The 14259-nt window shown below is 44.2% G+C and overlaps 1 protein-coding gene across 4 annotated transcripts in view; it reads left to right on the forward strand.

The window, feature by feature from the left end:
- Positions 1 to 14259, forward strand: part of DIS3L2 (DIS3 like 3'-5' exoribonuclease 2) — a 432959-nt gene that overhangs the window by 161663 nt on the left and 257037 nt on the right. For all 4 annotated transcript variants that reach the window (XM_029615480.1, XM_029615481.1, XM_029615482.1 and 1 more), the window contains one exon: positions 6609 to 6715. In XM_029615480.1, coding sequence (XP_029471340.1) covers positions 6609 to 6715 — 107 coding nt within the window. The remainder of the gene's footprint in view (positions 1 to 6608; positions 6716 to 14259) is intronic.

Raw genomic sequence — 14259 nt, forward strand, 5'->3', positions numbered from 1 at the left:
GATCTTCATTCAAAAATTGGAAGAAGGATCCAGCAGAAGAAAATAGGATAAAGCATAAACGTTGGCAAGTTAAATGTAAGACATTGATAAGACAGGCTAAGAGAGAATTTGAAAAGAAGTTGGCTGTAGAGGCAAAAACTCACAGTAAAAACTTTTTTAAATATATCCGAAGCAGAAAGCCTGTGAGGGAGTCAGTTGGACCGTTAGATGATCGAGGGGTTAAAGGGGCACTTAGAGAAGATAAGGCCATCGCGGAAAGATTAAATGATTTCTTTGCTTCGGTGTTTACTGAAGAGGATGTTGGGGAGGTACCCGTAATGGAGAAGGTTTTCATGGGCAATGATTCAGATGGACTGAATCAAATCATGGTGAACCTAGAAGATGTGGTAGGCCTAATTGACAAACTGAAGAGTAGTAAATCACCTGGACCGGATGGTATACACCCCAGAGTTCTGAAGGAACTAAAAAATGAAATTTCAGACCTATTAGTAAAAATTTGTAACTTATCATTAAAATCATCCATTGTACCTGAAGACTGGAGGATAGCAAATGTAACCCCAATATTTAAAAAGGGTTCCAGGGGCGATCCGGGAAACTACAGACCGGTTAGCCTGACTTCAGTGCCAGGAAAAATAGTGGAAAGTGTTCTAAACATCAAAATCACAGAACATATAGAAAGACATGGTTTAATGGAACAAAGTCAGCATGGCTTTACCCAGGGCAAGTCTTGCCTCACAAATCTGCTTCACCTTTTTGAAGGAGTTAATAAACATGTGGATAAAGGTGAACCGGTAGATATAGTATACTTGGATTTTCAGAAGGCGTTTGACAAAGTTCCTCATGAGAGGCTTCTAGGAAAAGTAAAAAGTCATGGGATAGGTGGCGATGTCCTTTCGTGGATTGCAAACTGGCTAAAAGACAGGAAACAGAGAGTAGGATTAAATGGGCAATTTTCTCAGTGGAAGGGAGTGGGCAGTGGAGTGCCTCAGGGATCTGTATTGGGACCCTTACTTTTCAATATATTTATAAATGATCTGGAAAGAAATACGACGAGTGAGATAATCAAATTTGCAGATGACACAAAATTGTTCAGAGTAGTTAAATCACAAGCAGATTGTGATAAATAGCAGGAAGACCTTGTGAGACTGGAAAATTGGGCATCCAAATGGCAGATGAAATTTAATGTGGATAAGTGCAAGGTGATGCATATAGGGAAAAATAACCCATGCTATAGTTACACAATGTTGGGTTCCATATTAGGTGCTACAACCCAAGAAAGAGATCTAGGCATCATAGTGGATAACACATTGAAATCGTCGGTGCAGTGTGCTGTGGCAGTCAAAAAAGCAAACAGAATGTTGGGAATTATTAGAAAGGAAATGGTGAATAAAACGGAAAATGTCATAATGCCTCTGTATCGCTCCATGGTGAGACCGCACCTTGAATACTGGGTACAATTCTGGTCGCCGCATCTCAAAAAAGATATAATTGCAATGGAGAAGGTACAGAGAAGGGCTACCAAAATGATAAGGGGAATGGAACAACTCCCCTATGAGGAAAGACTAAAGAGGTTAGGACTTTTCAGCTTGGAGAAGAGACGACTGAGGGGGGATATGACAGAGGTGTTTAAAATCATGAGAGGTCTAGAACGGGTAGATGTGAATCGGTTATTTACTCTTTCGGATAGTAGAAAGACTGGGGGCACTCCATGAAGTTAGCCTGGGGCACATTTAAAACTAATCGGAGAAAGTTCTTTTTTACTCAATGCACAATTAAACTCTGGAATTTGTTGCCGGAGGATGTGGTTAGTGCAGTTAATATAGCTGTGTTTAAAAAAGGATTGGATAAGTTCTTGGAGGAGAAGTCCATTACCTGCTATTAAGTTCACTTAGAGAATAGCCACTGCCATTAGCAATGGTAACATGGAATAGACTTAGTTTTTGGGTACTTGCCAGTTCTTATGGCCTGGATTGGCCACTGTTGGAAACAGGATGCTGGGCTTGATGGACCGTTGGTCTGACCCAGTATGGCATTTTCTTATGTTCTTATGTTCTGTATCGCTCCATGGTGAGACCGCACCTTGAATACTGTGTGCAGTTCTGGTCACCGCATCTCAAAAAGGATATAGCTGCACTGGAGAAAGTGCAGAAAAGGGCAGCCAAAATGATAAGGGGCATGGAATGGCTGCTCTGTGAGGTAAGACTAAGGAAGTTAGGGCTGTTCAGTTAGGAGAAGAGACAGCTGAAGGGGGGATATGATAGAGGTCTACAAAATCATGAAAGGACTTGAACAAGTAAATCGCTTATTTACTCTCTCAGATAGTAGAAGAACCAGGGGGCACTCCATGAAGTTAGCAAGTAGCTCATTTAAAACAAATCGAAGTAAATTCTTTTTCACTCAGCGCATAGTTAAACGCTGGAATTCATTGCCAGAGGAAGTGGTTACAGCAGTTAGTGTAACTGGTTTTAAAAAAGGTTTGGATAAATCCATAAACTGCTATGACTGTAATTAATAAGCAATAGTAGCTTCTGATCTATCTAATTTTTGGGTACTTGCCAGGTACTTGTGACTTGGATTGGCCACTTTTGGAATCTGGATGCTGGGCTTAATGGACCCTTGGTCTGACCCAGTATGGCATATCTTATGTTCTTAGGTGTCATCATGATATAAATAGCTGGATACAGTAGAAAGAAGTAGAGATGGAGTAAGCTCCCTTATAGAAAAAAAATCAAAACTTCCCTTAATTAGGAAATATTTTAAGGTAGTATATGATGGCAGATACAGACCAGGTGGCTTATCCAGTGTGCTCCATTCAGTTTCTTCCTCTGATTTTCTACCACCCTGGTTAGGTGAGAAAACACATTCCTAACATTCCCACTCATCCCTAAAACACCTGCCCTTCATCATCCCCCCTCCCACCTAACTTAATGTCTGTCTGAAGCACGTCCAAAATCTTGCACGTTGCTAATGTCCACCACCTCTACTGGTTGGCCACATCAGGTCTTAATCTAATACCCAAGTCTTTTTACGGAGTTTTGTATTAATCCACACTGCCACCAAAATTAGCGAGCCAGCTTTCCTAGAGCATCTGGTTTCCCCATGCTCAGTTTGTTCATGTTTTAATCATGGTCAGTCTATGCAGATTACCCCAGCCTTCTTGGCAGCTTGATGCAGTCTTACCATGGCTCTCAGTGTTGTAACTGCTGCTGTGTGCATATTACATGAGTGTTTTCTACCGCCCTGGTTAAAGGGGCAGACAAGATCCCATATATGATCCCACATCTTTCCATCTAGCTTTGTAATAATCTAAGTTGGTTTTTTTTGGGTTTTTTTTAATCAACTTAAGAGCAAGATAACAGATTTTTCTATGATGATCAGAAGATTTATCAGTAAAAGTCTCATCAGGAGCTTTGTTGATGCTGCTGTTTTGTATATTTGTTTGCCAGAGTTGGCAAGTCATCATCAGGAGTAGGATTCTCTCCTTATTCCAGTTGGTTTCATTAGGTGACCAGGATGTCGTTAGCAAATGCCTTTCTGCTATGTAAAACGGTAGCTCGTATGTTGTTGCCACTCAGCTGGATGTCTAAGGGCTGAGAAGAGGGTGAGTGAGTTCTGTGATGACGCTGCCATGTGAGAGGGTTCACTTGGGAGCCCTTGGGTACCTGGAGCATTGCACTGTGTTTATGTTCGCAGCCTTAAACGCAGTTTATTGGGGATTTTCTCTGATAGACTTGCAGCTGCTATAAGAAGTCAGATTGGAGCGATCGGCCAGTAAGGTGGCTCCCTTTTCCCTTCGGGGAATCCAGCGTCACAATCAGGCCGATGCAGTACCCAGCTCAACACATGATTGGACGTGCGTTTTGGACGCGCGTCGATAACCCCCTCCCCCCCGATGCAAAACGGGGGGGGGGGGGGGGGCTAGCGCGTCCAAAACACGTGTGCAATCGCACTCGTGGGTCATGGTGCTCATCATGTGTAAATGCATGTTGACGAGACCATTATCTATTCCCCCCCGATGCCAAAAAAAAAATAAAATGTGCGCCCTGGTGATATTAAGTAAGAAGAACTAAAAAAAAAAAAAAGTGAAATGTCTCCCCCCCCCCCCAAAAAAAATAAAATAGAAAAGGTGTCAGCGCTCAGGTTAGGAAAGTGAACGTTCCTAAAATTGAGTGTCCGTCTTCCTAATCCGCTGACAGAGGGAGGTGCTGGGGCACACAATTTTTCCCAGCACCTCCTCTTTTTTTTTTTTTTTACCGCGGCACCCTGGAGAGGTGGATCGGCGCACGTTAAGGGAGCGGGCGCGCGATCATGAGCGCCCATTTAGCGCTGGCCGGTGTTGCATGGGCCTGAATGAGATGTGCGGAGCAGGAAGGGAAGGTACTTTTGTATGGGTTTTTTTTTTTTTTTTTTAAATGGGAATTAAATTCTGAAGGTAGGAGCAATATGTTTCCAGTCCTGAACTTGGGAATCTAAACTCTTGACAGAATTAAAATGGCAAAAGAAGTGAGGTTCTTAATTTCGTGTTATCAAGCATCCCATACGCCTTCATTTCATCATTGAATTTAATTGGACAGCTAAATTGTAAATTCAGGGCGTACATGGATAATAATGTTAGTTCAGTCGTTATTTTACTTGGGTTAGGGGAGGGTGGGGATGACAGATTCAGGCCGTCGGTGGGAAGGCATTAGCGCTAGGGTTGATAATTAGTAAAAAGGGGATTGGGTGTTTATCATTTTGAATGTCAGTTATGCAAGGCTTTCGATGAGGGAATCAGCAGAGCTGCGTGGGCCACGCTCAGATGACTTAAGTCATATCTTGAGCCTCCCACCGATGGCAGATGTAGGAGCTTGCTAGCTTTGGGTTCTCAGGAAGGTACAACACATGGGGGGTTTCCCTTCCACTCTTGACGAAAGTAAAACTTCCTTTAAAAATGTACGAGAACGTTTTTTGTTTTTTCCCGGGCTGGGTTATTATATTGCAAAGCAACCTAAGGGAGGTGGAAGGAGTTGTTAAAGCTAAGATTTCCTGGCACTTATTTCCTCATGAGCCGAGCACGGAAGAGCCTTGGTGGTCTGTTCTTTGAAAAAGTGACGCTGTGCTTCTGCCCTGGGGGGAGGGGCAGATCTCCCGGGGCAGTATTTTAGCACTGGCACCTTTGTCAGGGGGCCTGCGTTTCCACTTTCAGGTTTGCAAACATAAAACCCATTGCAGGAGACCAAGAAATGAGGGTAATTACAGGAATCCAGAGCTAGTTTTGCTACCCACATTAAAGAAGGAATTTTTACTTTTCTCCGACCATCAGGTTTTCCAGCTGCGTGATCGCAGAGCACGTGAAATGATCCTATTTCTATATGAAAGTGGATATTGTATCCTTCTCGCTATCCCTTTATTGAAATAATTGCTTATTACCATGACGACCAGTGCAGGCCCCGAGCAAATAATCTGGGATCTGTCAGACAGAATAAAACCCCACTAATCAAATGGATTTAGCACTGCCCTGGCCACTGCAGTCTCGTGATAATTTCACAGCAAAAACAAAGTTCTGATTTGCAGGAAGGGAATAGGGGTTTGTGGCCAGGGAGGGAGGCGTTTTCCTTGCATTATCAGGGACATCCACCAGCCGTTCTGATCCTCAAACTCGTTTTTCTTTTTTAAAGAGAGTTTATCGGTGTAAGGTTTCCTGAAATGAAATCGGCGAGAACTGAATTTGTAGTAAGGTTTGGAGTTCTGGGTTGCATTTAATCGGAGTCCTCGTGGGATGCGCTCTTCTGGTCGAGATCTCCTTGCCGGGGAAGCGTCGCCAGTATCTTGTTGGCGATCTCCCGCAGGACTCAAAATGTCACCTTTCTAGTTTCTTCTCTCGTCTTCTTCTTTGGTTCTAGTTGATTGTCATAGTCTCACCTTTTCTTGCGACCGTATCCTGTTTCTTGCCCCCCACCCAGGCTGTTCTGCACTGACACCTGCACAGCGACCTGGGGTGGGGGAACTTGCAGAAATGCGTCCTGGTTTCATTTGATTAACAACTAAACTATTACAAATAGAATTGATGATAGTGCTACTGTAAAATAAATAAATAAATAAAATGGGGGCAGTTTTGTTTGCTTTGATTTACAAACTTTCCAGTGTTTTTAAGATTAAGCCTCGTCATCAGCTCTTTTTTTACGAGGCAGTTTTGTGATTTTTTTTTCTTCTGTGGCTGTGTGGCCAGAATTGAGGTGTACAAAGCGCTACTGGACAGAAATGCAGTTTGAAACCAGACACAGCTACCCTTGGAGTGTAATTTCCTTTGCACAGGAAATGTTTTCCTTGAGGGACCAGTAACTTTTCAAATGACAGTAATTGGTTTATTTTGGTGCAATTAGGAAAGCTCACACATTTGCCTAAAATACAGATATCCTTATAAGTGATTCCCTATAGATATCCCTTAAGAAATGTTAAATAATTGCAATCTCCTTTACTCTCTTAGGGCCAGACATGCTAAGGGTTTTCTCCCATTTTGTGACCATGGGAACAATTCTTAGTACATGTTTGTGTTCGTGTTTGCTTGTAAATGCAGGCAGGATTACTTAAATCTCCTCTAACCTCTCTTATTACTGTTTTTAATGTAGCAAGCAACACATACGGTGACTCGGCACAGATCACAAAGAGAGAGAACATCCTGAATGTGAATGACCCAAGATGCCTTCCTGACGCGTTCCTCCAAAGGACTGCGAAGGTAAGCAGCTCCCCGGGGTACCTCGGATTACTTAAGCCAAGAGGGACGTCAGGGACTGGGTCGCCGTGAGGTAACGCTTGGGGCTTTTTCTTCTTCTCTCTGGTACGTGTTTTGGTGAGAGGCCCGGGAGACCTTCCGTTATTGAGCGGACGCATTCTGCTCCACTCTGCAGAGACACCACCCCCATGGCGATCGATTGACGTGCCACGTCAGTCCTCTGTGTCTCGTTTCACAAAGGAGTCCTGGTTTAGTCCAATAAACTCTTTTTATGGAGAGCTGAAATGAGGTTCAAAACGCCTTTCATTTCCATCGGGGGCTAGATTTGAGTTGGTGGTGCTCGGTTTCAGTATGCGGTGCCATAATGCTTTGTAGATTTTCTTTTTATCTGGATAAGCAGTTTTGAAGAATTTGTAAGGGGGAAGAGCTTGATTCATTTGCTATGTTATCATATTTAAAGATGCATCTGAACTTCTGCTACCTACAAGATTCATCTAAATGGAGATGGTCTCGTTTCTCCTCCCTTGTGGATCTAAGTTTTGAAATCCCTTTTCCCCTCTTTATATCACCCACCCATCCTCAGATGGCTTGCACGGGTAGCACAAATAGCCAGAAGTGCGCCTCCTATGTAATTTATGAGGAGCTCAGGTTTCTGCAGTCATGAATGTGTCAATTCTGCAGTCATGAATGTGTCAATTCTGTAGTACACTCAGGCCCAGTTGGCTCCACTGGACAGGAGGCTCATACGGGAGTCCTCTGTGCTGAAGTAAGTCCAGGTCTGGTCCAAATAATAACTAGAAGACATTTTCTTGACAATTTGATATTTGACTTATGCCGAAAACATTTATTTTCTTAGCGTACAGACAGGTTAATCCAAAACCAGTGGGTTAGGCACGTCTACCAGCAGATGGAGACAGAGCAAAGCTGACATCACAGTATATATATAACCCTGCAGTGACATCAGCCCGCCAGTATTCTCAGTCTCCAGCAGATGGTGGACATGCATCGCCCTACTGGGGATTGCTTTAAGTTTTAGAAGCAGAAAAGAAGGAAATTTAATTCACCCCGCTCTCCTGTGGTGATACCTTATGGTCCCTCCCTCAGTTGAGAATTCCTGAGGTGATTTCCGTGGTCTTTCAGATGAGTGCCTTGGTCCGGTTGCTGGTTTTTCAACTGGGTGGACTTAGCTGCTTAAAAAAAAACAACCCAAAAGCTGAAAAGCAAGCAGGCGCAGGAAGGCCAGTACGGCGGTGAAGGTTTATGCCCTCTTCCCCCGCAGCCAGACAATTGTAACATTAATTTTCTTAGCCTACATACAGGTGAATCCAAAACCAGTGGGTTATGCACACCGCTGTGCTGGGCTTCCTGCGCCTGCTTGCTTTTCAGCTTTTTTTTTTTTTTTTTTTAAAGCAGCTAAGTCCACCCAGCAGGGACGGACTGAGCTCACATAAAGGGTAATAAAAAAAAATGACAGAAGAGTTGAATAGAGACCCCCCCACCCTGGTCTCTTTGCTCAGCGTGCGATTCGACGGTCATTCCTGCCTCTGGTGGAATTCAGGGGATGGGGATGCCTGGCAGGTTGAGCAGCCCTTGCGGCTAGGCCCCACTCCAAGGCTTGTCTGGTTCCTGGTGTGTTGGCCGTGGTGGTGTTTTCATGTGTTTGTGTGCCGCAGACTGCCCTCTTCAATCTCCGTTGGATCGTGCTTATGCGCCCAATTGTGCGGCCCATTGTGCATTTGGTTGTGTGCCTAGCTGGGCGCCTAGCTAGGTGCCTAATTAAGTGCAAAGGAGCACCTTACCAGGATGCCCAGTTGTGCACATATGTTCCTTTTTGCACACATTATCTGAGCATCCTGAGGGGGCTCAGATTGGGCACTTATATAGGCACAGTGTTGTGCGCCTAATTTTTTGGGTGCACTATTGTCAATCACCTGTTAGGGCGTATTGGCAGACTGATGGTGCCCATAGTGAAGAAATCTACGCGCCTTGCCCTATATGTTGCTTGTTATATTCGGGCATCTCAATCTGACGTTCCCTCAAATTTGTGTCAACACTGTTTGTAGGCTCAGGAGAATTACCTTCTTTTGATTTTACTAAGTCAGGTTCTTCCCAGCCTGGTGCAGGAATGGAAAAAGAGCTGCCAGAAGGGTTGCCTGATTTTGGAGCTCCCCTAACTGGTTCATCAGCGGGAGAAGGTAGTTCAGTGGGCACAGGACAGTTGCCCCCTGGTTTTAACATAGATCCTTCTGCCTTTTCTCGGGTAGAAACTTTCAAGGACTGACTCCTTCCATCAGGTGCAGTCCTCGGCCCCAGCCAATGTTGTCAGGATCACAAGCGGTGAAATTCCGCACGCCTGGTGCTGCGGTTAAACATTGGAGTATGCCTGGAACTGACCTTCCCAATAGAGACCCAGATGGCGTGGATGAAGAGACTGATCCTTACTCCCTGGAGGATGGAGAAATTCCTCCGGGATTGGAGCCTTATAGAACTATGTTGCGGTTCTTTCATAGCAATGAGTTACTGGCTCTGATTTCCCAGACATTGAAGATGCTGGAGGTACCTGGGGCTGAATCCATGTCTGAGCCAAAGAAAGTTCCCATTTTGATTTCCTTGCGTAAAGCCTCATGCTTCTTCCCTATTATGGAGGCCATCCAAGAATTAATTTATCTTGAATGGGGTGCCCCAGAAGCTAATTTTAAAGGGGGATGAGTCTTGGGAGGCCTGTACCCCCTGGATCCAGTTGAGAGAGCAATTACATTTTCTGAAGGTGGATGCGCTTGTGTGTGCTGTTTCCAAGTGGACGACTATTCCCGAGAAGTGGGAGCGGTAGTAGTCAATCAAATACTATTTTGTAAAGGTGGTATACAAAACATTTTTAAATAAATAAACAGGATAGGAGAATTGAGGCTATCCTTAAGCAGGCCTTTGAATCAATTTGCAGATAGCTTCCTGTTGTTCCCTGGTGGCTCACTCTTGTTTATTGCTCTCTCAGGAGATTGATGAATGTAGTATTAATTCCAGGGCATTGATGGAACCAGCAACTGCCTTTTTGGCAGATGCGGGCTGCCATTTGGTCCGCACTTCAGCCAGAGGGTGGCTTCAGTAACAGAGGCTAGGCATCAGCTATGGCTGAAAAATTGGTTGGCCGATAGAACCTTAAAGTCTAACCTAGCGAAGTTGCCCTTTAAAGGCTCGCTCTTATTTGGGAGTGAGCTGGAGAAAATGGCCAATAGGTGGGGTGAACCCCCAGTTCCTCAATTACCAAAGGATAAGAAATAGATGCCCCGATCCTTCAGCATGAGAGGTTGTACTAGGAGGTTCAGACAGTTTTGATCTTATAGAAGAGCGGCTTTTCAGAGGACTCTACCTTTTGGGTAGATCTCAGTCCTTTCATCCCAGCAGCCCAGACGGGGCTCAGACTCAGGTAGTAGGGCACCCCGAGTCTTCCAATGAAGGTGCGCCGACCCACCTTCGGGATCAAGAGATAGGAGGATGCCTCTCTCTTACACTGGGGAACACAATTTTCGTTGAGTTAGATCTGACACTTGTTTTTGACTAATTTGTGACATCTGAATCCAAAAATGACCCCAAGTTTTCTCTATCATGTCAGCTTTTTAAGGTACAGGATACCCTCCCTTTGTCCCAAAAATCATACAAAATGTACATACAAAGTAAATAAAAGAACAAATTACCTGAATATACTGTTTATTTAGAGTTATTTTATTCATACAAAGGCTATATATTGTTACTGTAAGTCAAATTGTGTACAAGTAGTAAAGTTCTGCTACCAAACATACATATTAAGGTAAAAATGTACGCTTATAGCTTTTCCGATAATGTTTAATCTGTAGACAGTCTCTCCTGATGCTCCAACAATAGTCAGCCATCGTATGTACATCCCATCTACCCTGATACCGTGCCTCCATGACCTTCAAATCTTGGTGGAATCGTTCATCTTTTTCATTACTGACTGTACCATGGTTTTTCAGGAAGTCAGCAAGATGGCTATGCAGAAAATGCACCTTGATGCTCATGTTGCAATGAAGCATTTTGAAGCTCTCCAAGAGTTTCTGGACAATTTCGGTGTAATTCTGTGCTCTTGTATTTCCAAGAAAGTCCTTGCTAAGGTTTTTGAATGACAACCAAGAATTCTTTTGGAGTTCTGACATTGACCCGATTAAAAAGTTATCACAGTTTGCGGTAATACCATAAAATACACCCCTTTTCATAGCATTTTGATAAATCCAGGCCTAAGATAGGCTGTAGAGAAAAAACTTGACGTGATAGAAGAAAATTAACTGCAGTTTTGAAATCAGCATGCCTATTTAAGTCTAAAACAGCTGAAAATCGAACTCAACAGGAATTATGGTAAAAAAAAAAATGTTCCCCAGTGTTATCGGAGATGGGTCAAGATTATTATAGACCCACCTGGAGGTGATAAGGAATGGATGGTTGTGCGCTGGAGCTTCACAGTGTTCCTCAGGACATGTTCATGGTGTCTCCCTGCAAAGCTCTTAAGAAGGGACAGACAGTGTCAAGACTCCTCAGCCTGCGGGCTGTGGTTCTAGTGCCCACATCTCAAGTAAATACTAGCGAATATTCCATTTATTTCGTGGTGCCCAAGAAGGAGGGCTCTTTTCATCCCATCCTGGATCTCAAAGAAGTAAACTATCATTTGTGTGTGCCTCATTTTCGCATGGAAACCTTGCACTCATAGATAATGGCAGTACAGTCGGAGGAGTTCCTGATGTCTCTGGATCTATCCGAGGCGTACCTGCATATTCCCATCTGACTAGAGCATCAACAATTTCTGCGTTTCGCGATGTCATTATCAGTTTTGAGTGCTACCTTTTGGTTTGGCCACTGCACCCAGAACTTTTTCCAAGGTTATGGTGGTGGCGGCGGCAGTGAGTTGAGAAAAGATGGGATCCTGGTACACCCATACTTGGATGACTGGCTGATTCATGCCAAGAGTCTGGAAGGAGAGCCTCTTGGTCTCACACAAGGTGATCTCCTTGTTGCAGGAGCTAGGTTGGGTTGTGAACCTGGTCAAGAGCAATCTTCATTCATCACAGTCGCTAGAGTATGTCTGTGTTCAGTTCGACATGAAACAGGGCAGGGTGTTCCTGCTGGAGGGTCGTATTCAGAAACTGGTGGTGCAGGTGCATCTATTGACGAACACAATATGCCCAACAATATGGTCCTATCTTCAGGTGCCTGGATTAGTGGCGGCAACCCTGGAGGTGATGCCATGGATGAGGGAGCATATGTGTCCTCCTCAGCTTACTCTGCTGTCTTGTTGGAGCTCAAAGTCTCAAGACTATTCGAATTGGCATTACCTGCCAATGGAGGTCTGCTCTCAAATACAGTGGTGGTTAAAAGCAGATCATCTAAGAAAAGGGATTTCCCTAAGATCACCAGACTGGCTAGTACTCACGACAGATGTGAACCTCCAGGGTAGAGGAATTCACTGTTCGGAGCTGATGGCGCAAGGGCGCTGGAGTGCAGAAGTTTCTCTCTGGAACATCAGTCAGCTGGAAGACTGTGTTTCAGTTGGCATGCTTACGGTTCGGTGACAGATTGTAGGGTCGAGCGATCTGAATAATGTTGGATAATGTAATGACACTGGCTTACATCAATCACCAGGGAGGAACCAAGAGCCAGCAAGTGTCTCAGGAAATAGTCTAACTTATGGAATGGGCAAAAGTGCACCTTCAGGAGATCTCAGCCTCGCATATTGCAGGAAAGATAATGTAAGAGCCGACTTTCTCTCAGCAGACAGAGTCTGGATCCAGGAGAATGGAAATTGTCAAACGAGGTGTTTCAGCTAATAGTAGATCACTGGGACCTTCTGTTTCTGGACCTGCTGGCGACTTCTCGCAATGTGATGGTTCCTTGATTTTTCAGTCGCAGGAGAGATCCAGAGTGTCCTTTGGCATCGATGCCCTCATGCAGAAGTGGCTGTAGGGCAAGCTGTGGTATGCCTTTCCCTTGTGGCCCATGTTTGGTAGAATGGTTCGGAGGGTTGAGAGTCACAGGGAGATGGTGCTTCTGGTGGCACCAGATTGGCCCAGGAGACCATGGTATGCAGATCTGCGAAGGCTTTAGTGGACTCTCCCCCTCCATTTTCTGGCACCGGAATTTGCTACAGCGGGGGCCTGTTCTTTATGAAGATCCGAATCAATTTTGTCTTAAGGTATGGCCCTTGAGAAGGCTCAATTGCTGAAGTGTGGATATTCTACTGTGGTGATTGCCACCTTGCTATGAGTGAGAAAGTTCTCCACTTCCTTAATCTATGTGCAGGCTTGGTGTGAAGATTGAGGAGTTCTTCCTTGTTCAGTTAAGATTCCACTCATTTTGGAATTTTTGTATGGTGAATTGAGTAAAGTGTTGGCCCTTAATTCCTTAAAGGAACAAGTGGCCGCTCTTGCCTGTTTCTAAGGGAAGGTGAATGTTGGGCCCTTGTCAGCTCAAACAGATGTGGCCCATTTCTTGAAAGGAGTGAAGCATCTTCGTCCTCCCTTGTGATTACAAGTGCCCTTGTAGATTCTTAATCTAGTTTTGGTTTTGTTTAAAGGGCCCTACTTTTGACCGATGCGTAACCTTTCCTTGAAATTACTGACCTTAAAAGCAGTGTTTCTTGTGGCAATTCATTCTACGTGTCGAGTATCCGAACTACAGGCCTTGTCTTGCCAAGAGCCGTTTCAACAAATGACTCCAGAGGCGATACATCTGCTTACTTGCTCCATCCATTTTGCCAAAAGTGGTCTCGGATTTTCACTTGAATCATTCTATTTCCCCACCTTGTCTGGACAGGGCAAGAGATGTGGAGGAATATCGCCTGTTATGGCCCTTGGATGTCAAAAGGCATAATGACACCTGCTAATTTGTGCACATGACATTTTTGAAATTTTCATGCATATAGTTTTGAGAATCCCAAAGTGTGCACATAAATCTGAGCCCCTCCCAAATTCTGGCCCTGAGAACACCCCCTCTCAGTCCAGGTATATTTACATGAACATAAGAACCTAAGATATGCGATACCAGATGAGACCAAGGGTCCATCAAGCCCATTATTCTGTCTCCATCAGTGACCAATCCAAGTCACAAGAACCTGGCAATTACCCAGATCTTAAATAGATCTGATGCTCTTAATGCCGGAAACAAGCAGTGGCTTTTCCCTTTTGATTAATAGCAGTTTATGGATTTCTCATCCAGGAATTTATATAAGCCTTTTTGAAACCCAGCTATACTAACTGCCTTAACCACATCCTCTGGCAATGAATTCCAGAGCTTAAGTGTGCATTGAGTGAAAAAGAATTTTCTCCAATCAGTTTTAAATGTGCTACTTGCTAACTTCATGGAGTGCTCCCTAGTCTTTGTATTATCTGAAAGAGTAAATAACTGATTCACATTTACCCGTTCCAAGTCCTTTCATGATTTTGTAGACCTCTGTCATATCCCCTCTCGGCCGTCTTTGCTCCAAGCTCCAAGCCCTAACCTCTTTAGCCTTTCCTCATAGGGGAGCTGTTCCATGCCCTTTATCA

This window comes from Rhinatrema bivittatum, chromosome 9, assembly GCF_901001135.1.
Source record: "Rhinatrema bivittatum chromosome 9, aRhiBiv1.1, whole genome shotgun sequence".
Lineage (NCBI taxonomy): Eukaryota > Metazoa > Chordata > Amphibia > Gymnophiona > Rhinatrematidae > Rhinatrema > Rhinatrema bivittatum.